General features: G+C 47.8%; 1 protein-coding gene across 1 annotated transcript in view; it reads left to right on the top strand.

Moving 5' to 3' along the window:
* The first annotated feature begins 1122 nt into the window (after window positions 1-1122).
* LOC144721141 (dual specificity calcium/calmodulin-dependent 3',5'-cyclic nucleotide phosphodiesterase 1C-like) overlaps window positions 1123-25908 on the top strand; it is a 25054-nt gene continuing 268 nt past the window's right edge. Inside the window, exons 1-2 of the mRNA XM_078598537.1 lie at window positions 1123-1381; window positions 19648-19701. Of these exons, the coding sequence (XP_078454663.1) occupies window positions 1297-1381; window positions 19648-19701 (139 nt within the window). The 5' untranslated portion in view covers window positions 1123-1296. The remainder of the gene's footprint in view (window positions 1382-19647; window positions 19702-25908) is intronic.

Here is a 25908-nt window from a genome sequence, read left to right as displayed (position 1 = left end):
TTGATTTAGTTCTTCCACAAACACAATGATCTCCCGTATAGCCTTTAGAACAGACTGTTGGGGCAAGTGCTGTTCCTATGAAGGCCGGCACGGCACACGAGGTGGTGGGTGGCCAACACCACGCTCGGCCGCCTTTGTCTCTCTAGTGGCGATATTTACGCATTGCACCAGGCACTAATTTGAGGCTGAGTCGACCTAGGGGAGGCCCAGGACCGGTTCAAATAATCGTCACTTGTGTCGGCCGTGAGCGGGAATCGAACTCGGGCGGGCGGGTTCATAGTGCAGGGAGCTAAACGCTACCCCCCCCACACACACACAAACACACACGTGTACACACACAGACACACTCACTCACCTCCCAATTCACCTACCCCCTTCCCCCACCCATCCACCTTTTTTGTGCACCCCTGCGCCCACTGCAGTCAGCAATGTTCAATGGGGGCGCTACCATGCATCGATTAATTGTCGATTATTTTTTCCCCCACCTCCAATTACAAACACATTGCGCTCTCGGTGTAATGTCATGCGACGAAATCGTTGCTGTTTGGAACTGCAGCTGCCAGTGCATCACCCTGTGTCAATTGGTATTAAGGTTCGCGATGCAATGCGTGCGTGTGACCAATCGACGCTTTCCCGATTACGCAGCAACGTCTCCGCCAAACGATGCGATCGTTGCTTCATACAAATGCGGCTGTGAATATGATGCGAACAAACAATGAGAATCATTTCTTGAATCTAATAGCGGCCGTGATTTGTGACAAATCATCACAGCTCTGGAGTGCGTGGGGTTGGAGATGGGTGGGAGGTGATGTGGGCTGGAGGGGTTGGGTGGTGGTGGTGGTGGGGGAGTAATGAGTGCTGGGAGGCTGCGGTGGGTTTTGCTGGGGGGGTGGGGGTGGTCGAGGTGAGTTGTGTGACCTGGGGAGATTGGGTGCCGGCAGATGCGGGCTGGGGGGCTTGGGTGGGGGGTGGTGGTTGGATGTTTGGTGGGGAGTGGGGAGTTAGGTAGGTGGAGGAGTGGCGGGGAGGGGGGGGGAGGTTATTCACTGCACCCCTATTGGACAATGTTGCTGGTGAGATTTCGCCCGCCCGCCTCGCTCGCTCTGCACGCTGTGACTCGCGGGGCCGCGCCAGGGAGACACGCGCAGGGAGACACACGCACAGGGATTTCCATGCGCGTCCTCCGCGTTTCTCCAAACTCGCGATCGAGCCGCGCGACGCAGCCGCCTCACGCCGGGACATCGCATTCACGAGCGCCGGCGACGGAACGTCACGGCCATCATCATCATCATCACCATGACGGATAAAGGCGCCAAGAAAGGAGAGTTTATGAAACGGAGGAGCGCCACTTTTAACATTGGAGGGTGCTCGTACATCATAGGTACCTTCCCGCGTCTTGCACCGTCTCGCTGTTACAACTGAACGTCGCGTGGTAAAAAGTGATATTACTCGGAGGGGACTATTGAATTTGACCGCTGCATGTGTGACCGTGTTAAGCAAAAACGGTATGGATCACATACCCGTATTTTGACGGGGTTACTTTTAATGTGTATTTAGCGCAGCCTGATCGTTTGCTACATTGTACGTGTGTGTCGTGCCGTGTATACTCCTCGCCGTCACCAGTCACCGCGATGGTGAGGTATGGCTAAATAACCCCACAGCAGTGCATTGTTGACAATAACTTTACCATGTACAGGACATATTTGAAATCAACCTCCGCTGTGATGACTATTATGCAATCGCTCCCTCCACGCGTGTCTTTGTGCGCGCGAGCGGCTTAATTGGACCGCCGTTGCCCACGTTGATGACTTTAATGGTTGCTCCTCGCTTTGAGTGCCATTCTCCAAAAACACCGTTGCTCGATTTGCATCGTCGGCGCCTTCACTGATCGCATTGCCACGTTCGTGTTCCCCGTGTTTTACACGCGCGCGTTTACGCTCGGACCACGGTAGCGCCTTCCGCGTGGTTCCGCTTTATTAGAATCCTGCAGTAGTTTTGTACCAGTTTAAAGGGTAAAAACCTACTACTATATTTTGCCACTGGTAAAGGAGGTCTCATAGTGTAGAATCCTACAGCTGCTCTGTTGCACGCGGCTGGAGAGCAGCGCCGGCTCGCATTTCCATAGCGAGCATCGATGGCGATTGATTGGATGCAGTCCATAATGCAATTGGCGCGGTGCGGTGCAGGGCTGTGATTTTAAAGCACCGCGTTTTGCACCTGGTCATCCCAGTTCGATCCCCTGTCACGGCTGATCGTTATTGGGCGAGTGATAGCTGAACCGGTCCTGAGTTTCACCTCGTTACCAACCTGTGATTGAGAGTGTTCGTCCAGCACTGCATGACATCGAGCAGACTACATTGCGAATACGTACTACGAATATCATTCATTTAAGACTGTTATTGGAGGTGAGAGTTAGCATATATACATACACGTTTCAGAATTTAGCGGTGTAGTTATCAGGTACAAAAATAACATAAATGTACAACAAAATAATTCGAGAAAGGGTAATTAGGTTTCTTGGACATATAATGCGAAATAAAGAGACGTAATATAAATGTTTTTCTTCTTTTTTTACTGGGAAAAATTAAGAGGCACAAAAAGTCGGGGAAGACGGCGAATTAAGTTCGCCGTGAGCAAGTTGAACAATCGGTGCAACTGTGGGAGACCCTAATGCGGAGTTGACCGAGTAGATATCACGGGCAGGGTTCAACGGAAGAAAGGCCACGGTCGCCGACGTCTCTGAGGAAGGACACGGCTAGCAGACGAGAGAGAGTGGGCGGCCGGGCAGAGGAGGGGTTGTCGTTATAATTGCGTGTTTATGTGTTTCTGTAAAGCTTCTGCATGCGTCTTGCGTCCTGTTTTTACCCTCCGTGATGAACGAGGGGGGGGAGGGACGTCTTGAGGAGCACGCGGAATTGCCGACTCGACCGGTGCAGCTGGCAAGTGGCGCCCGGCGCAAAGCGTGCATCGGGAAAAACGACGTTTTGCAGAACGCCCGCGCGGATTTTTCGCAATGCTCTTCATGCCGTGCAATGGTTCCTGTTCCGCGGCTGATTAGTCGCACACATGCGCGCGCACGCACGCATAAGTGTGCTGCTTTTTTTTTTACATAACGCGCGTGGCCGATTGCAGATGAATGTTCCACGCGGCCGGACACGGTACAATGGCCTTGGGCACTGTGCGACAAAAAGAAAAGGAATGGGCTCATTCAGCACGCAGTGTATGTACCTGCATCCGTTGAGCTATCGACGTTAGTTTGCTCAGCGCGCGGGGCCTTTACGTTCTGGAGGAACAACTTGTGGCACGCAATTGTCTCGTTTGCCGGCCACCTTCCACGTTGCAATGCTCATGCGTTGACGCGCAGAGGGCAGCGCTGCGTGTTCGAAGCAAACACAACAAACATTCCACCGGAGGGGCTTTAAGACTCTGCGGTTTGGGGGGGGGGGCAGCGGGTGGTGATTGGAGTGGTTGTGCTACGCGTAGGTGTGTGGGGGGGGGGTAAGGGATTAAGGGAGTGGCGTGGGTTATGTCGAGGCCGTGTGGATTTGGGGGAGGATGAGAGGTGACCAGCTGGCTCGGTGTTTTAATAAACCAGCCGTCACCTTAATTGTGCTCCCACTTCATCATCATCACCACCACCACCACCAACCATGAGCACCACAGCCATGTTTTATCCATCAACTCCACCCCACCTCACGTATTCCCAAACGGGCCATGTCTTCTTCCTCCGAACACCCCACCTCCCAACCCTCCCCTCTCCCCCCACTTTCCACACCCATCCCTGGACACTCACACCCACGTACACTCGCACGCACAGTTGTTGGGGTTGTTGCTATAGAGGTAAGCCGTGGGGATAGGAGGGCAGTAAGATGCAGGGGAACGCAGTTGGACGGCGGAGTGTTTTGGTGGTGGTGGGGTGGGGTAAGCTGTGCTTTAAAAACTGCATCAAATGATGTGGAATTAATAGGTTCGAATCTTTTGAGACATCTTCACCCCCCCCCCCACACACACACAATCTATCGTAGATACGATAAGCTGGCACACGTAAGGGTGCTGTCGGGCTGGAAGGACCTCGTACTTTGATGATGCACAAACAACAACAAAAAAACATATCAAAACAAAACCGTTGGTTCAACTAATGTGGGGGAGGGGATTTAATGAACGTTGAACGTAGACGTTAAACGCAAAGGAGGCCTAACGTGGTGCATCATAGCAGCACACGCGTCTCACGCTAATGCACAATTGGCCTCGTGCTCTTTAAACGAGGTTTGCATCATTTTCAATACGCGTCTGAGAGTTGTTGCGAAAGCAGAGACGCCATTAAACATATACAACATGTCAGCTGCATCATGGTTTCAATCCCCCCCACCACCCATGAACGACGTTCATGAGCCACATATAAATGGATTCATTCAGATACCCAGTGTGTGTGTATATGTGGTCGTGTGTGTGTGTGTAGGGGAGCGGTGGCGTAGTGATTAACGCACCGCGCTACGAACCTGACCTGGGATCGATTCTCAGGCGTGGCTAACACCAGTGGCAAGAATACAAGCTTTTCCTGGGCCTCCGCTGAGTAGACTCGGCCTTAAGCTAGTACCTTGTACGGTGTGTGAACGTCAGCACTGGGCCTGGTCCTGGCCCCACACCACCCCTGTGTGCGGCCTAAATAGGTGCTCGCTAAAAGTCCTGGCACCAACACTCTGGTCAAGGCTACAGCGAGGCCCTTTGTCTTTGTAATCCGTATGCAGTCGCGTCGTATGTAACCACGACATCGATTCTACTACAATTCGTGTACGAAATTTTGTGACATTTGGTGTCTGTAATCTGGCCCGATCCTTTTCCCTATTCTTGAACGAATTGGCCCCTAACGAGTACTCATTAAGTCTCAACAATGTTGAGACAAAGGCGGCCGGGCAATGTAAAGCGCTCAGCGCTGGCAACCTTTACCCCTTAACAGGCGCTCACTAAAAGCACTTACGCAGAATGGGATTATTAATAAGAATTACAAATGTAATTTGTGCCTTCCTAATGCTGCACACGCATAGGCTGATATTAAGTGCAGCATATATATATACTGGACTGTACTACGCCGTCGGTGGAGCGGTTGCGCAATGGTTTTAGAACCCGGCGACATGAGTTCGATTGCCGGCCAGGATCAAACGTGAGTGCCGCGTGACATCCGAACCGATCCTGCACCCTTCCCGGCTCAGCAGGGCCCGTCTGCTGCATTGCTTTCAGCACCATGGCCAGCACGGTAGTGGAATGCACACGTTTTGCACACGCGCAGGCCTACGACTCGCGTTGCAGAAGTAATCAAAAAAATCGCTTGAATAATTTGAATAATCAAAATTGATTAACCAATTGTAGAGTCCCGCCGGCTTTTAATTCGGTGTGTGACGAACGTTTTCGGCTGCATTTTTCTGGAAATAATTAGCCTGAAAAGAATAAGAGGGGGGAGAGAGACACTCGGGTTGGTCGGGGGGGGGGGGCGATGGGATTCTGAAAGAACGTGACGATGCAGCCGATTTGGAGCGGAGATCTCACGCTGCGTTTGCTCTGAATGAACGAGTTCACGCGGACTTTCACCATGGTGGTAGCGATATGAGTGATACTGGGGGGACTGACCGCCGATGGGCGAGTGACTGGAGTGAATGAGTAAGTGCGGGATAATAAATCAGCCGGACTGCTTTATGTTGAATGTTATCGAGTGCAGCGAGAAAACTACTTCTGAATCGCTTCGTGAGGCCTCTCTAAGACATATTATAGCCTCGCGTATGTACAACTACTCGCCCTTACACATCTAGGCCAAAACTCAGCAGACTTCAAAATAAAACAACGTGAACTTTTATTTGGGCGGGCAGTCCTTGGTGTGACCAGGTTGAGACAATTCATTCACTGCGCCTGAAAAATCAGTGAAACAACACGTGGCTATCGGCCTGATTCGAACGCAGAATCTCAGTGGCGCAGTCCCTTGAGCCACTCGGTTACTTTTACATTCTCACGTATATATGTGTGCTTATATATAAACATACATTTGTATTCGTATCCATATCTCCTGTACAACCACAAACCGCTACACCCACCGTCTTGGTGTCAGAGATACTCAAAGCATAACACATTTTGACCCATCAAATATGTGCACGTTTTTTTATTATCTAAATAATCATCCACATTTAACAATATACAACAGCGTGGCGGATGTATACTGTTGAATGTGGATGATTATTTAGATTATTTATACGCTGATCGTGTAAACGAACGCGAGAAAATATTCGACACAAAATAGCAATCGCTTTTTTTTAATCCTTTATATTAAGTTCACTTGCTTGTGCGCTTACGACCGTGCAAATCTTTTGGTCGTTTTTTAACCCACTCCCCGTGATCCAATGGAGCTGACATTTTGCACACAGACTCGTTGTGCGTGACAATTTATTTTCGTGAAAAAAATATTCAAAAATTTTACACTTTTTAGGAAAAAAATAATTATATTTAATTACCAATTGCTTAATGGTGGCAGGCAATCATCTGACCCATAGGTGGCAGCCATCTCAAGCCAGAGGACGAGAGGACTCTAGCCGCCACGCATATAAAGGATTTATAGTGAAAAACTTTGTTTTTACGGAGTTAATTTTTTGCACACCCTGTGGAGCCACATTTTTTGTTAGAACAACTTCCTCGTCACCCATCGCGCGCACGATGTGCACGTTTGTGAACACCTCGACGTGTTAGCGCTGTGTCACGTGCGCTTGTTAGTAGTTGCTGAGGATGTGAAATACGAGTGCCTGTAGTTGTTGCTGAGGATGTGAAATACGAGTGCCTGGTAATTAAGTGAGCATTTTATTTTACGATGGCATGTTTACTTAACGTATCATCCGCTGTCTAATTGAATAATTGCTTGTTATTGCTGAACGCTCATCCGTGCCATGGCGACGGGTTTCGTTGTTGCTTCGCGCGGGCATTGTCCTGGCGCGACGTGGAAATGTCGAGATCTCGGCGCACTGGCAGCAAAGTCAGGTGGGTCACATGCCTCTCTCCCACCTGGCCCCCCCCCATCGCCCCAGTCTCAGATCCGACCCCGCCACAGAAGCACTGCCAACAGCGTGAATACCGCGGCTATTCATTCCGCCAGTTCGTTTTCTAATTTGGCGGTCGCTTTGCCCTGATTCCACGTACAATTATTGCGTACAACAGTGCGACTCAAGTTGGGAGGTGGCGGTGGAGAGGCAAATCGAGTAACCCGCACACACAACGCATCTGGTTATTCAGCGATTGGATTAATAGCTTTCTCTGCCTCTTCCACGTGGGAGCGAGACGCAAGGCAGCAGGGAAAGAGCGCTGCACGCGGCTGTTTGTTCGCTCGGTGGGAGCGACTCTTGTGGCGTGCGCATCCAACCCCGTGTGGACACGCGTGTGTGCTGTGCATGGGGAGCGGTGGCACACGGTAGTTAGCGGACAGCGCTACGGACACGGCCACCCGAGTTAGACTCCTGCTCAGCCTTAAGTGAGTACCTGATGCAGTGTGTAAATATCAGCACTGGGGAAACTAAGGCTGGCCGGGTGTGGCGCTGGCCACCCACTCCCTCGAGTGCCGTGTTGGCCTTCATAGGTGCTCGCTAACCACACTTGCACCATCAGTCTATTAAGGCTATACGGGGGATATTTGTCCGTGCATGCAGGGTTTTATTTGGGGATGGAGGGGGGTGACAGCCCATGAACGAAGTGGGGGATGGAGGGTGGAACAGATGGTGGCTGCGGAAAGAAAAACAATAGAGGAGAGACTCAGAGCATCGTTGGCAGATGGGATTGAGGTCACCAGGCAAGAGGCTACTGCTAAGATGACATCACGCCCCACATCTGATCACTTTGAAGAGACCCGCTAACTGCACGTGGCCCTGTCTATGAAGTCGAACGCTAAGTCAACAATAATTATCAATTATTTAACCAGACAAGGCTCGCTGGTCATCGAGACTCATTCTCTACATTCCATCGTAACAGATGACCACCTTACTCACGAGCAGGAAGCCAGAGTAACACGTGGACAACACGCACACACATACACACGAGGGGATGTATGGATGCAAAAGTACGCACGGATGGGTGTATGAACCCGCTTGCTTTACTGCAATTTCCTGACCAATTTGAAAATCAATGTACGCATCTACGTAAAACGTCTTTCGCACCATAAGTAGCCAACTGCGCTGATCGGTGGTGCGGCGAGGGGGGGAGGACAACAATCTAAACACAAAAAAGCAGTTCTAAAGAAGCGAGTTTTTAATCTAGATTTAAAAGTGCAATGTTCCAGTGGCTACCTAATGACGAGCTCCAGTAGCTTCCCAATCCAGCAGGTGCGGGAGTGTCACCACAATTGGCGTGATCGTCAACTCTTGCCTCCGCCGCGCCGGCTTTACAAGCGTGAGCCGCGACCCGTGGGACACTGACCGGTGACTACAGCTGCGCCGTGGCCCGCCAATTTTAGGCCGCGAAGCAACGATTTCTGGCGTTTGTTTTCCAGAATTGCGTGACCGAGGTGGGGGGGGGAGGGGTATAGGTGGTGTTTGAGTGAAAACAAAAAAGGATAATTCCACCAGGTGACGTGAAATGATGGGTAGGGTCACCGCAAGGGGTCCAATTGCTCTGTCAGTGCTATCACATTATTTTAGGAATGGCAGCAATAGTTATTTTCATGTCAGTTGTGTATTCTGGAACGAGAGGGAGTGGGTGGGTGGGTGGGTGGGGGGAAAACACAACGTATTATAGTCGCTGCCAGGTGAAATGAATAGACGCATTGTTTCGTGGTGAGAGCACCCGATGTGGTCGTTTCACACGAACCGGGGCAACGAAACCAACTTTACTCGGCATCATGTTACAGCAGTCGTTTGACCATACTTCACCATTCTGGTCAGTGTGGTTTGGTGAAGGGGGGGGGGGGAAGTGTGGTGTCCGGTCGGAGTTCAGATATCACTTGCCGACTCAACTGAGTCGATGTATCTTGGGCAAACGTTGAACGCTCTGAATTCACAGTGACAACGATTGTGCACTCAATATTGGCGGTGTGTGGGTAAGGCACGTCCCGTATGCCGAGTTGGGAGTGGCGGCGCAGTGGCTGACGTGCGCCGCGTTATGAATCCTGAGTGAAACATTTGCAGCCGCGGTGGTTAACATCAGTGGCGGAGAGATCATTATCTATTCCGCCTCCGCCCTCCCGCTATCACCAGCCAGCAATCACAAGCGTGGTGAAATATGGTGAAACATCAAGTTCATTTATTAGGTATAGCCCTGTGAGCCATTCGGCTCTTGAATCGGGTGCAACCGCAACAAACAAAAAACAAAAACATGAACAAGAAAACATTTTAAAGTGCAATCAGAAAATCCAAGAAAAGACCGCAAAATATTGCAGAAAAAACACTGCACACCAACGCTGTGTGCAAAAATCCCAGTGGGATGCAAGTCAAACAACAACAACAACCACAAGACAACTTAGATTAAGGCCATCAGTCTAACTCTGTACTACAACAAACAAACATGGCCAAACCAATACACTTTTCTGACACATTGCATCAGGGGGTGGGGGTCTTTGATCCAGAAGTGAATTCATAATGGGCTGTACATGACGTTACATTTGCAGCAGATGTTCTTGCCAGCGCACGAGTCTAGAAACGAGGATCGTTGCCCGCTCACCTTTTGCTCCAAGGCACCCCCAGCTGAGCCCCACACGAGCAGAGCCTTCTAATGTTTGCTTTGCTCGAGCTTGAAAAGAATGCCCAGTCGTTACAAGTGTGTGCACTAAGACCCGGCTCTTCGGCGAGGTGAGACCCCCCTGCGAGTGGGAACACCCTTCGTGGTGTTATTTGATATTGGAACAAATGTGATTTGTATGCCCAACACATATATACAGACGCTGATATCGGCCGTATAGCTACGTAGACTGGTGGAGGGAAACAAGTGTTGTTTGCGTGAGCCAGGTAAGGCTACATACAACGCAGCTTTGGGGGGGGGGTGGCAGATTGATTCGTGGTCTGAACCTGGTGTGTGATCCGAGTACTTTCCAGACGGTTCATATCGTTGGCGAGTGACATCTGAACCAATCCGGGCCCAACTAAACCAACTTTCACCAACATCTGTCAAATAACCCCAATGATTGACACAGTATGGGGAGGCTTTCATCCATCAGTGGATTTACAAATAGCTGAATATTATAATCTACACACACACAATGCACCTGCGAACATTTAAGACATTGTACTCATAGACCATATTCCGAGTGTGTGTGTCAACCTCTCGACAAATATTCTGTATCTATAGCTTGCATTGGTTTAATCTTGATTTGAAGCTTTCGTGACTGCAGGAATCCATACTCTTTGGTTCTTTCGGTAAAGTCACGTAGGTATGAAATAAAATAAATAACGACGTTTCGGGCGTTGCTTGTGTTGCGCCCGAAACGTCGTGATTTATTTTATTTCATACCTACGTGGCTTTACCGAAAGAACCAACGAGTTTGTATCGGTTTTATGATTTGAGACGTTTTTAGAGCCGAAAATTACGTAAGAAGAAAAACAACCAATCTCCTTGCCAGGATGTCACTCCGGTACAATCCATAGTACAATTGCTGCAGCCCCATCTGTGGTCACCTGTGCATTTACATTCTAGTTTAGAGCCGCTTAGTAGACAATAACACATTTGTCGACAATGCGCTCGGAAGCGACGGCACATAATAGGGCACTGGCACTCTCCACTCTGATGCCAAACGCGTTAGACCTTTCCAATCAAGGTCGGCTGTGCTATAAAGCTTCAGCTTTATGATCTTGACACATTTCATGAATGCGAGGAAGCCTCCTCCTCCTCCTCCTTGCGCGTTTAAATGTGTTCAACCCGTCAACGATTTACAACGGCCGGGCCAAGCACTGATTTGATAATTGTGCTGAGCTCGTCTAGAGAGCGCCTTGTCGGGCTGCGGCCTGTTTTTGAGGTTTGGTTGCCAACAGCAGGTGGCTTCACGTGTGTGGGTGTGTGTGTGTTGTTGTTGTGGGGAGCGGTAGTGCAGCGGTTAGCGCGCAGCGCTAAGAACCCGGCGAGCCGAGTTCGATTCTTGCTCACAGTTAACACCAGTGACGTTTATCTGAACCGGTTCTGGACCTCCCCTAGGTCGACTCAGCCTCAAATAAGTACATGGTACGGTGTGTAAACATCGACACTGGATAGACAACGGCGGTCGGGCGTAGTGCTGGCCGCCCACTCCTTAGTGCGCCGTGTCAGCCTTCATAGTTGCTGCTCGCTAACAACACTTGCCCCAATAATCCGTTGAAGGCGATACGGGGGATCTTTGTCTTTGTGTTTTCTTATCAACGTCGTCTCGTTCAATCCCCCACTGTTGCCACCTGGAATCAGGTAAAACAAAGACCGTTGCGACCTTATTTGGGCTATAATTCACACAAACAAAGCTTGTCGTAAATTGTTTTGCTTTTGGGTTGTATCAATATGAGCGGGGCATCGACCTTCAAACTGTCGGGGTGGGTTTGTGCAAAACACATTCTTTAAGCAGTCGGGCGTCCAGATCAAAGTAAAATAACAAGCGCCAAATCAAGTTTAAAATAACAACTTTAAGGTTTCTGGCCAATGCAGCGGTTTGTCTAATTTCAACAAAAAAAGTCACATGCAAAGCAGGATGGGCAGCAATGGTAAGGGTTGGAGCTGCAGTTTGGTTGTCCAGGTCAAAGTAACCATACACACGGAATGCTCCTGGTAAATACAGCGGTGTAAGCAATATATGGCGGTGAGCCGAGAGTGAATACTACAGAAAGACCCGATCCAAGTAATAAACCACTTACCTTTGCACATACAACGTAAACCTAGGGCAGCGCGATCTTCACTGTCAGAATTTCAACATTCCTATAGAACGAGATAACTCCCATGCATCTTTCCAATACTACGTCAGTCCAGTGGCATCGCTCGTGGGCTCTAAAGGGACGTCAGACGGTAATAATAAAGTATTTTCGGTAATTAAATGACCTGCATGTAATCTCGTGTCTCTTAGAGCTCTCTTCACTTGATACAGTAATTTTGCTGTGACGGTTCCACCTGAAGACGGAAGCTTGTGTTGCCTCCGAAACGTCGTGATTTAATTTATTTATTTTCTTTTTTTTTACCTACGTGACTTTACCAAAAAACCAAAGAGTATAGACCCTTGCAGTCACGAAAACTTTAAATCTAGAATTAATTAAATGACGCTTAGGTGCTTTTGTCAGACGAACTCGGGACACGCAGCCGCGAGATAAAAGCTGTTTGTGTCTTCTCATTTTTGGTTGCATCATCAACTTTTGCAACGAGAGGAGAACAGCTTCTGTTCGCCAATAGGTGACGGTGACGTCACCGCAGTGCTTGTGCCAGGCTCAGTGCACTTTGAGGCCCACGCGAAGTTGTCAAAGTCTCGCGCTGGCAAGAAGTCACTGGCGCCGGTTGTCATGGGGGAACTGACCGAGATGACTGACAAGTTCGAGTGCGTTTAAAACAACGAGCCCAATCGCACACACTCGCACGGCAGTGCACAGAGGTCCTCCGAGAAAACGTGTTGAATAAACTCTGCTTCCTTCCTGCCAGGATGAGTCAAGAGAATGTTTGTACGAGAGGAACAGCACTTGAATACAACCCAGTGACACAATTGAATTACACCAAAAAAGTAGTTTTCTTTCTTACCGTTTTGTCTGTTTCCCCATTTACAATTTGAGCTGTCTGGTGCCATGGTCATGATACAAAGGGGTCAATTTGGAACTCTTGCAAAGTAGTGAGTGCATCGCTTCATCCTAGACGATGCGTACATAACTACTTTTGAGGTGCCTTCACGTAGATATGTTCTATTATATGGCAATGAAACCTACGTAATTTTTTTTGTTAATGTACTTGTGATCTAAAAAAAAATCTAATATGAAAACCATGATGGGTTGTATTTTTGTGTGGTGGTCATTCCAGGTTAGGTTTTTTTTCGTAAACCATCGCTCTGAGAATTCCATTTCATCACGGGTGGCTCAGATCCATACCCCAGAAGTCTTGTCAGTGCTACTTCAGCACTGCTGCGAATCCGTGAGCCACTTCCCAATTGATTTGAATGTTTAAAAAAAAAAACGATAACACGGCGTGCCTATCCGAACTTCGGCCACACCAAAGCGCGTGCAAGGAGGCTGGAAATCCACGTGCGGTTTGTGGCAGCAGGGCCGTACAGCTCCTGCTCGCGCCGCTCGAAGTGAAATCCGATCGCTCGTTTTAAAGAGCGCAGCAGCAGCGGCAGCAGCAGCTGCCTGCGTGGGTCTCGCGCTCTGTAAACAGCGACGCACCCGGCGGCGTCCGCGGAAGAAAAAAAACATTCCGCGCGGCGCGTGGCTCTTAAAACAGCACGCCGCGTTTGTTTTTGTGCTGCTGCTGCTGTTATTATTGTTTAGGACAAAGGCGGCCGGGCGTGGTGTTTGCCAATCCCCCTCCCCACGCCCACCCCGCGTGTGCCATTCCGGCCTTCATAGGTGCTCGATTAACAGTATTTTGCTCCGATAGTCTGTTAAGGCGACACGGGAGATGTGTGTTATTGTTTAGGCTTTGCGTGACATGTCGCAGCGTTCGCTGTTTGTCGGGTTGTTGATTTCCGCAGCGAGTTTTTTTTTTTATATTCCATGCTGCAGGGATGTTCGCCATCTCGTGAGAACCGTGGAATCTCCTGGGCAAGTCCACGGATGCTGTGCTCCTGCCATTAGGATGTGGAATTGTGATGACGCGCTTGAGACTACGGCCGTAGGAGTGCGCTGGTTGTTGTAAGGAAAGGGGGGAACTGATATCTTGACTGGACGTGCCCTCGCGAGTTTGCGTGTCGGCGACGGTTCGCAGTTTGCGGTTAAACCACAACTTCTTGAATGCTTCAGCTGCTGCGAGGTGTTTTCTTTTAGGTCAGCTCATGTGTAGCGAGTGAGATGGACTGTGGCGTAGCAGGATCGTCGTGAGGGATTGCAACGACAGCATGCGGAGGGGACACCTCATCCAGCACGGAATAGACTGGCTGGAAATAATAATGATTCATGTATTTGTGCCCATATTAATATGTAGAATTGCACATGGGCACAGCACAAATTAACGTATGCATGTACTAGCCTTGTAACCAAATTGCCTGGGATGTGCCCAAACTAATCAGATTTGAGAAGCTATACAGAGTCGAGGTTGGATAGATGGGCAACGACATGCATAACAGCTGTTGTCGGCTGCAAGGGATGCGTGCTTGCCAGAGTGCAGTGCATCAAATTAATGATTTTCTTGTACAGTGCTTCGATGCCCCCGTGTATATGTTCCCTGCCTTCAAAGCATACCGAGCAGCGTGGTGCAGTTTGGTCGACACGTCGTGGGGAGGGCCCTCATCCAACAGTGAAATGACGACATCTCGTACATCTATCGATACTCCGCGGCATAGGGGGCGGAGGGAGCCGTGCACGCGTGCATCGCATTTAGACGACATCCAGCGATGCAGCACGAAGAGAGTGCGTGCGGTCACCGTCGCTCGATGGGATTGAAGGCGGCACCGCACCGTTCCGAGGCAAATGAATGGCAGTCCTCTTATTGGACTCGCCGCGCTCCGATCCGCATCGACTTTTCCAACCTCCTCGGGACACCCGGGAAGCCGATCGGCACCGCGCTTCCCGCGTGATGAGGACGTCAAGCCGCTCGCGATCGCCCAATTAGACGCCGTAATCCAGAGGCGCGGTGCCGCTAAGCGACGCGGCGCTTGCGGGGAAGCGCGCGAGCCCCGGGCGTGGAGCGCTCGGCCAATTGGTTAAACCGCCAGTCGTGCGCAGAGGATGTCCCTTGCACTCCGGGGGGGGGGAGGGGATCGATCCCCACGTGGACGGTGTCCTCGCTGTCCTGATTCTGTGTGCGTGCGCGTGCGTGCGCGCGCGCGCGTTTGGTGAGGTGAGGAGCGGTGGGTGTAGTGGTTGGCGCGCGCTGCGCTACGAACCCGGCGACCCTAGTTCGATTCCCGCTCACGGCCAACACCGGTGACGATTATTTGATCGGTTCCTGGGTCTCCCCTCGGTCGACTCGGCCTCAAATGAGTACCTAGTGCAATGTGTAAATATGGTCCCTGGGGAGGTAGTGCTGGCCACCCACCCCTTCATGTGCAGTGCCGGCCTTCATATGTGCTGCGAGCTAACAGCACTTGCCCCAACAGTCTGTTCAGGCTATACGGGGGATCTTTGTATTTGCATTTGGTGAGCGTGTGAGAGAAGTGCAAGCGATGAAAACTCCCACAACATGTGTACTAATAACTGGGTTCTTTCGGGCATTATGTAAAATGGTAACAGATAAAGGTAGTAATAATCATTGCAGCCGATTTTCAATCCACTGCTGGATGAAGGCCTCCCCATGAATTTTGGTCATGGAGGATGTTTGGCCATATTTCACCGTGCTGGTCAGTCCACGTTGGTGGAGGTTTGGTGGCCCAGGATCAGTTCAGATCTCAATTCGCCACTGACGTTAACCAACGTCGGGAATCTAACTCAGGTCACTGGGTTCGTAGCACAGTGTGCTAACAACTGTGCTACTCATCCGCCACGTCTAAAACGGGCTGTGGTATATCTGATGCACAAAGACGATTGTGCATGAGTTATTTATATCCATTCTAATTATGTTCTGTAAAGACTACATAGCTTAAATTGTGGGTACAAATATATTGCTAAGTCTATGCTTTTAACTAGGAAAATCTGACAACCTAAATGGTTGAATTTGCACCGCCATAAATGTGGGCAGGAGCTGTATTACTTTCACTCATAAGGCAGAGTCAGCCCAAAGTTCTAATTTACTTAAGTATTGTCCTACACACTTGCAATGTACGGTCTCCATTACCAGTGAACCAAATTCATTCAGCTGAAGACCTGGAGAGATTTATTGTGGAATGGGTTTGTAGAATGTAAAACCATGCACTCAGAGATAGACTAGCAGAGTGTAATGCAAAAGACAATAGTACTTTTTTGTGGGCTTAAATTATTTTGCTTGGCTCACTCCCTAAATCGCTGTTATCGTCGCAATGCACGAGTTGAAATCCTAATCCATTCAGTTCAGCCCATTGTTACGGGTTTTGGAGTTATTACATTGAATCGTATTTGGTGAACAGCACCTTGCTGGAGAAGATCACTTATGTAATGGTTATATTTGTAGCCTGCCATAGAAATGTGGAAATTCTGCAACTGGAATATGATCACGAATGGAAATGAGTGGCGGACAATGTTCCTTTAAAGAACGGGGACGCATTGACATTTCAGAAGCTATATAAATAAAATGCATTTAATTTAAAATATGAGCATCAGGCAGCACTTCTCATAATGTGTAGAAAGAAAATTGCACCATGAAGTCTTAAAAACCTTGTTTCGATGACCCAGACACGTGAATTGATGGGTGGAAAAAAAACATGAGATTTAAATGGGAAATGGAAATAGGGTTGACCTGGCTGTGAGTAGGAAGCAGCGAGCAGGGCAACCGAAACGCTGAGCGCGCGAGGTCACAGCGGCACCGTTTTCAGTGACATCGCCACATTACATTCAAACTAAACTTTTCATTTCACCACTGAGCTATTGGCTCTTTTTTCAGAAGCGACCTGGCCACAAATGATCGCTCAACCAATTGGCTTACGTGGCATTTTATAGCAGTCAAATACACTCTGAACGCATGTTTCTAAATGTGGAGGGACAAACCGGAGAACCCGGAGAAAAATCCACGTGACCCACGGGGAGAGATACACGCAAACTCCAAATAAAGAACAGGCATTAGGGTCGGGATCGAACTCACAAACTCCTGTATACCAGGCGAGGTAGTTAACATTTCGCCACCGAAGCGCCCTGCTGAGAGCATCTTTAGGAGCGGCACTCCACTTGACACGTGGCAGCGGATATTCCCTCTGTTCAAGTGCGACACCTGAGCAGGCGTATCCAGTGTGAAGACGTCAGACGGCGACCCTGAGTGTGGAGCTGGGATATAATATATATGATTATTTTAATAATCGATTCCTCTACCGGTCACCGTCGGTTCCATTCCTCTGCTAATCGGATAACAAACAAAAATGTATTTGAAACAAAATTGATAATATCTGTTCAGTTGCTTGCCACTGGAATGGGAGGCGATGGGCATGGTTTGGTGACGTCGTTGGCATCACCAGCACGCAATGTTGGGCATCACTTGTAGGTGGCTTTCCTGCTTTCGGGAGGCAGGATTTCTTGGTGGCTGCCAATTGTCTAAGGGCCCAAATAATCGACCACAAACTTGTCGTTTGCAATTTTTCGTCGATTTGATTGATTGAATTGACGAATCGTCTAAAACGCGAAGAGTAGCCTGACATTGCCGTGACAGCATGTTGTAAACTTGAGTCTCCCAGGTAACGGGGCTTAATTCCAGCCGGGTCTGTGCAGGTGGGTGACCCAGTAAATGTATTCACACCTGGCACACAACAGCCGCCTATACCTGTCACACTAGTCACGTGCCTTACTCCTGACCTGGGTAACCTCTTCTGCGAGGTGTGGAGCCCTCCCCGGTGAGCTCGCTCACTGCGACCACCGGGAGCTCCACGAGGCACTTCGTGACTTGCTCCTGACGATCACGTGGTTGATAATCTGGTATCGACCTGTGAACACAAACGCAAGAGGAGAGGAGCAACTCCACGTGATGTTGGGCAGAGGCCACAACTGTCCACGTGGGCGGGCCCAGTGGGGGCAAGGTGAGTAGGGGGGGGGGGCGAATGTGACTCTCGCTCCTGGCGTTATTTTCTGACAATCCAAGCAGCCGTAGCCTCCACGGTCTCAGTGATAGTTCGAGCCACGGTCCCCCTCCTCGCCCACCCCCTCCCGTGCCGCTCCGCCCTCTAGCAGTGAAGCGTGGTCGCGCCCGGCGCTCCTCGTGCGAGAGTGAGCCACCTGGAACCGGCTAACGAGCCGGTACGCTCCCGCTACTCAGAACTCGAGCGGCACGCGAATGTCACGGCTCCTGCCCAAGAGGGATGGAATGTCGCGCTTTGCTGCGAGGTCCATCTGCTGCCTGTCACGATGCACGAGCTGCTGAACACGGGAGAACGGGCCGCCTACAAGAGGCGTATTGTCATGGAATGGGTTCCAAGTCATTTAGTGAGGAAACCAAACTGAGCAAACACCGCTTGCCAAATGAGCACTGTTGGTAACATGCAAATAAACAGATACAAGTCTATATCTGTTTATTAAAATAAATTCCAGTCTATAAATCAATGGGTATAAGTTGATTTATTTGTACATTTGTCTTGCAATCTCATATCGCTCCACTGATTTTTATTTCCATGAATGAGAAATAATTTGGAAGTTTATCAAGTGCGTTTATTGTGAACAATTTTAATTACGAATGGATTTCTCTTAAACCCAATAATTTGCCTAATTCGGCTGATTGGCTCTGAAACTGCTTATTTATTCTACCATTTATTAAAGCCTGGAATATTCAACAAGCTATTATTGAAAACCATACAACCAATAGGCATAACCCCCACCAGTGAATCTCAACGAGCTTACCACTACTGTAGTTGTTTTATAATGAGTCATTATAATGGGTATCTATGCAGTGTTATTTTTGGCATTGACGAGTCCCATCACTGAAATGCATGGCTTGTGCATTTAACATCCAACAGCATTACAGTGTTGGTTTAACAAGCCTGACTACTGATGAGACCCAAAAGGTCAAAACCAGTCCACGGAGTGTTTTCCTAAACAAATGCTGTTAGACAACATAGTTCCAAGAGGTCCAATGGATGTTGAACATAAAATATGTCTTTATAATGAAGGAACAAATATTTTTTTAATGTTTATTTCTTAACCACAACATTTGGTATAGTTTGCTCGAGGCAAGATACATTCATCAATTCCCTGGAGCCATTAAATTAATTGTCACAGTTACAGTGTCGATATTTAGAAAAAAAAAATGTTCTATAACATATTTTGTCTTGCTCACCATTATTCCCCCCCCCCCCCCCCCCCACCTTTTAATAAGTTACGTTTACTTCACGAGCATAAACATCGACATTAGCATTCCACTATAACTTGTCACCGTTTAAGCATGATTCTTACGCGCACGGCATTATGCAAGTATCATGAGCGTAGGGATATTAATTTGTTGTCAATGAGTCTATGCGTCATCACATGCCCGTCTTCTCTATCCGCAACGATCAAAATTAAATATGGAAGTGCTGCTGCTGTGGAACCCGTTCGTCCGAGAGCGGCCCACGTCAACTGCCGTTTCCACCCCTGCAGAACCATCAGAGCAACCGACCTGAAAAGTGTCAGGACATCCGTGTGTCGTGTTGTGAAGAGTGGCGGCACGGCATGCCATCGTGTATACCGCGGGCACGTGCGTGTGCGTGTGTTTCATCGTATGTATCCTAAATATCAATGTATTGCATGTGTAAAGTGAGAGTGAGGAAAAAGTATGAAACTGTTGCAAGTATGTTCAGTGTAAAATCAGTTTTTTTCAGTGGCGTACGTTTGGTTAATCTGCAGTTTCACCAAGTTATTTGTTCTTGTTGATGTTGAATCATCTAATTATCTTCTCATCTCCCGCTCTGCCTCTCTCCCCACCAATGCCTCTCATTCTACCCCCCACACCGCTCTCATTCCACAGTCGCTAAGGAACACTACGATGCTGAAGGAAGGAGGCCTCTGGAACGATTTCGACGTAAGTACTCTCCCATTGATTAATTATTCACACTTTTGATGATCAGCAGCAGCCATCCACTGCTCGATGAAGGCTTCCTGCAAGCGGTCACCCGACCTCTTGGTCGTGCCGATCGTGACAATCCGCCTAGCTCTTGCACACGATCCGATTTCATCGCGATTATATATTTAAAAGAAATATAGTATTGATCATGTATTCGTTCACCCCAGAAATGCCTTAACGGAAGTGTGTTGCGCCCGAAACGTCGTGATCTATTTTATTTTATTTTATACCTACGTGACTTTACCGAAAAAACCAAAGAGTATGCCCTCACGGAGTCTAAACCTAAATTGGCAACAATAGCTTGCTGGTTTTTTTGAACGTTTAAACAATATTTATTGAACATTTTTGCTTCAGCTTGGCAGTGCCTGAAGACAATCCGCACAAGCAAGGCATGCCAAATGCTGCACAAATCGCTCGCAGCGAAAACCTACTTGCTGTACTGTGTCTAATATATGCATATATATTGCTCTGCAAAACAGCTTTGAACACATTTGTGTTTTAGTTGCACGATATGTATATAGCGCACACGTAATGTGAACATGAATACACGATTGTGTGTGTGTGTGTGCGATGCTAACAATTGAAATTGGCTGTGGAAATAAAATCCCGGTGGGAAAGAACATGCTATTCAATTACTGACCACGTCGGGCCATTGTGTGACATGTCAGGCTTAGTCTCAAGTTTGAAAATATTTCACAAATGGGTTTGTTAAAAATTAAATACTTTTCCCCCTACACTATACTCTACATCTGTGATTCCATGGATTTCCATACCTGAGAAATAATGACTCTTGCTGGGCCCTCGCCTGGTTAAATAAACATGTTGAACTGAATATAAACGACTTCTCCCTTAGACATTCCCATACGTTCGTACATAATGTGTTCATTATGAATGTTGCTTACGGCAAATTGAATTTGTATATTTAGTGCCATTACCTTATAATGAATGCTATTTTATCATCATTATTCTTTTTTATTTAACCCTGCAAAAAGCGTAGCTGATAAATGTGGCACAAGCGAGGAGGTCGTGCGATTTCCTAAACGTGCTTTGGCGGATCATTCAAGATCCAACAACGTAGCATTATTAGCAGGGATCATTTTATAATTACTGTCCTTAAACGGAGCCGATCGATTTTCCGGTGAGGGGGGGAGGGGCAAAAGAAAAAGGGAGAAATTTTGAAAGGGGACTGACAACGGAGCATAAATAAAAAAACAAATAACTGAATTTAAACGCTCGTACGCACGCTTTAATCAGCGGCTCTCCGATGATCAAACCTCAACATGCTCGTAAACACATTTGCCTCGTCCAAGTCAGCGGGTAAGGCATCTGCCCCAAGAATGCACGGCCACGTGGCGCCGAATGAGAATGAACATTCTAATGAATGAAGACAAAACGCCGAATGAGAATGAACATTCTAATGAATGAAGACAAAACGCCGAATGAGAATGAACATTCTAATGAATGAAGACAAAACGCCGAATGAGAATGAACATTCTAATGAATGAAGACAAAACGCCGAATGAGAATGAACATTCTAATGAATGAAGACAAAACGCCGAATGAGAATGAACATTCTAATGAATGAAGACAAAACGCCGAATGAGAATGAACATTCTAATGAATGAAGACAAAACGCCGATTGAGAATGAACATTCTAATGAATGAAGACAAAACGCCGATTGAGAATGAACATTCTCATGAATGAAGACAAAACGCCGATTGAGAATGAACATTCTCATGAATGAAGACAAAACGCCGAATGAGAATGAACATTCTAATGAATGAAGACAAAACGCCGAATGAGAATGAACATTCTAATGAATGAAGACAAAACGCCGAATGAGAATGAACATTCTAATGAATGAAGACAAAACGCCGAATGAGAATGAACATTCTAATGAATGAAGACAAAACGCCGAATGAGAATGAACATTTTAATGAATGAAGACAAAACGCCGAATGAGAATGAACTTTCTAATGAATGAATACAAAACACCGAATGAGAATGAATATTCTAATGAATGAAGACAAAACGCCGAATGAGAATGAACTTTCTAATGAATGAAGACAAAACGCCGAATGAGAATGAACATTCTAATGAATGAAGACAAAACGCCGAATGAGAATGAACATTCTAATGAATGAAGACAAAACGCCGAATGAGAATGAACATTCTAATGAATGAAGACAAAACGCCGAATGAGAATGAACATTCTAATGAATGAAGACAAAACGCCGAATGAGAATGAACTTTCTAATGAATGAATACAAAACACCGAATGAGAATGAATATTCTAATGAATGAAGACAAAACGCCGAATGAGAATGAACTTTCTAATGAATGAAGACAAAACGCCGAATGAGAATGAACATTCTAATGAATGAAGACAAAACGCCGAATGAGAATGAACATTCTAATGAATGAAGACAAAACGCCGAATGAGAATGAACATTCTAATGAATGAATACAAAACGCCGAATGAGAATGAACATTCTAATGAATGAAGACAAAACGCCGAATGAGAATGAACTTTCTAATGAATGAATACAAAACGCCGAATGAGAATGAACATTCTAATGAATGAAGACAAAACGCCGAATGAGAATGAACATTCTAATGAATGAAGACAAAACGCCGAATGAGAATGAACTTTCTAATGAATGAATACAAAACACCGAATGAGAATGAATATTCTAATGAATGAAGACAAAACGCGGGCAACATTTTTTTTTTGTAAATGAAATCTGTTTGTTTTAACGCAACCGGACCAACTCCCTCGGAGCCCTTCTCCACGTCTCTTCTTCACCATCCGTCCTCCTCCTTCCTCGTTACACCTCCACCCTCTCCCAAGAGGCGCTGTCGCTAAGCGCTGTGTGGATGGATAATTGGACGCTGCATTATATATTTATTTAGTTGCATGTCGGGGGGGGGTGGGGGTGGTTGGGAAGCGGGATGAGAGCTTAGGGAGGATGGCTGTGAGGTTTTAGTTGGGGGGGGGGGGGGAACGGCGGGGAGGGCTGAGCCGAGCGTGTGCGCTGCAGGGGAGGGGTGGAAGGGATGGCAACAGATGCGCAGGGACGCTGTGCCGCTCTCAAAAGGTCGGCAGGGAGGAGGAGGACTTGAGAGGAGTCGATGAGGCAGTCAATACGCACCGGGCGGAGGTGGGGAGACGGGGGGGGGGGGAAGCTTCGCCAGCCCTAATTGCGCTCACAGCATCGCAGGGCGAGTCCGGCCGACTTCTCGCAGCTGTTTGCGCAATTTGGCGAGAGTACGCTGGTGTATCTGAATATATATAATACGTGGATATATATTTATTTATATATAATATCTGTGCATTTTATATATATATAATTACAACATGTTTTATATATTTGAAATATATTAGATATTTATGTTGTGTGTATATTGAATGTATATGAATCTTTGGCGTTATATATATAATGTGTGTGTGTGTGTATATACTGCGTATATATATATAAAGCGCCACTGATTAATTCCAGCCAGGTGTGTCAGGGTCGGTGGCACAGAAAATTGTCCGGCGATCGGCACACCACATCCAGTATCTTGATCGCCGTGGCTGCCGCGACGAGCTTAGCATGCCTCCCGCTCCAGTCTTACTGCCAGTGAACCAGACAATGTTTCGGTGAGACGTAAAATCCTCTCGCATCGTGGTCGCGTTTTCGACCTCGTGGCTGAGCAGACTGGATAAAGTGCTCTTGATGTGTGATCATCAAGCGCGCGGCGCAGGTTGCTGCAGGCTGCTTGCGGCAATGCGTTTGACCGTCTTCTTCTTTTATACGGCTGATGTAGATGCAGATACAACAACTGCAATTTAACATTGGGGTGGTCAAACCCAGACAACCGCGTCACGAGCAGCGGTGTCTCGCCGTGACGTCTCCTTCGTATTTGCGGATGGGGGCATTGCGTGGTAATACGTTGTGTGGTTGGTCCTGTTCTGGATGACCACAGTCGCGTCACTGGATAGTTAATTCATTTATTTCCCATTTGTACATCGGGTACCCGCATCTGCCACGGTTTATGCGGATGTGGTTTAGGGGTGGACCATGATTTTCGTTGGTGGCAGAAGGCAGCAGTGCAGCAAATGCCCTGTGCGGCCTCGCCCCGCCTTCAGCCCAGAGGTCGCAAACGGGTTTTGATTGCTTACCCGTACCCGGCCGCACCAGGGTCGCAAATGGGTACCCATACCCGTACCCGGCCGGGTATGGGTACCCGTTCCCTACCCGTACCCGTACCCTACCCGAAATGAGTGACAAACGGTGACTCACCAGTGACTCACGGCCTACCCGTACCCGTACCCGGCCGCACCAGGGTCACAAACGGGTACCCGTACCCGGCCGGGTACGGGTAGCCAGGTATCGGGTAGGGTACGGGTACGGGTATCGGGTACCCGGTTGCGACCTCTGCTTCAGCCCACACTCGCCCCACGACCCGCACGGGGAGGCCCCACGACCCGCACAGGGAGGCCTTCATCTGGCAGTGGGGATTGGCAAAGGGGGGGTGGGGGGGCCGTCTGTGTTTACATTAATTTCCCGTCGCAATTTGTGCACAATTCATAACCCTCTTTTTTAAGTGCATTTAAGGGTCTTTTTTTAAGCGGGATAACAAATGAAGGTTTAAAAATACAGACAAATCACATGAATAATTCAATATTAAATGAAAAAAAGTGGCGATTATGGTGATGGGAACAAGCGGCAGCCGGTAGCAAAACGCAACAGGTTGCAGATGGTTATTAAAGTTTAATTACCTGAAGCATTAAATATTTAACAATTATAAAATGTAAGCATACACACGTGTTTCATGCCAGACCTTTTTTTATCAACTGTCGTGGGGATTAAAACCAGTTGTTTCAATATCGGCATCATGAATGAATCATCTTGTTGTGGACGGAACCAGAAGAGAGCTCATTGGTTTCAAAATATATCTTTGCACAGGAAACGTAATGTCTGGCTGTGTCTGAATATGTCGGTTCTCTATGTCTGGTCATAGATATCCGACCCTTGTTTCTGTAAAAAAAATACCACAATTTTTACATCATTTGCACGAACATTAGTGCTTTTTAAATTAAAGCGTGCAATAGGATGATAAAGTAAACCAGCTATAAAGTGGACTACCAGGGAAAGCCCTGTTCTGCAGGCTCGTATGCATGTGTGTAGAACTTTTTTCGCACCATACGTAGCCGTCCGTGTTTATCGGAGGTGCGCTGGATGGACAACGAACTTAACACAAAAATAAGTTCTTATGAAATACATTTTCAATCCAGATGTAAAAGTGCATAGCTCCAGTGGCGTTCTAATATCGGAAGGAAGCGCGTTCCAGACAACCACAGAAGTGCATCTGAAAGCGCACGATGCAGTGACCATCTTATTCTTGGTTCTTTCGGTAAATAATAAAATAATATAAATATAAAACAATAAAAATTCTCACGACGTTTCGACTGCAACACAAGCAATCATCATCAGGTGTGAAATCCACAGCAAGAAAATTTGAAAGCTTTAAATCACAGTCACCATCTTGTTCAATGGTTTGCCAAAAGCTGCGACTGCAAGGACGACTGGAGTTTGGGTGATGGTTTATGTTCCTTGACGAGATCAGCAAGGTATTCTGCTTCATTTGTGGCAAGCACTTCGTGTGTATGTAACGAGTGCAACCTTTGTAATACAATCCTTTGGCAACGGAGAGCCAACGCAGTTCAGCGAGGGTCTTGCAGTGTCCATCCGACACCCGAGTCCACACTTTCCCTCGTGTCATTTGTTGAATCGGCATCAGCCGGTTGCCGTTTTTTTGGCGCCGTCTCTTGGACGTGGCCGTGAACGCAGGGACGAGGCGACCGTCGAGAGGCGAATGAAAGGGGATGTAGCCGACCATCAACAGGCGGCCACTTGCGGGCAATTGCCAATTAACCAATCGCTCCTTCACACGTGTGTACCCACTCTCCCCAGGTCAGGCCTTGCCCTCTCAAAAAAGGAACTTACATTTTTTGGAGAAAGGGGAACCGTTTTGTTCGCAATTGGTGTGTCACACATTGTACGACTGCTTTTGGTTCTCGAGTCAAATGCGGAAAGATGGACAAACATCCTGTGATAACTCAACAGTCGTGTGCCTCCTGATTAAAAATTTACCCACAGAACGGGTGATGAATCCAC

The sequence above is a fragment of the Lampetra planeri genome, chromosome 10 (assembly GCF_965212315.1).
Source record: "Lampetra planeri chromosome 10, kcLamPlan1.2.h2, whole genome shotgun sequence".
Classification (NCBI taxonomy): Eukaryota; Metazoa; Chordata; class Hyperoartia; order Petromyzontiformes; family Petromyzontidae; genus Lampetra; species Lampetra planeri.
Note: the sequence above shows the minus strand (reverse complement) of the source record. Positions and strands in the feature narration are given on the sequence as shown.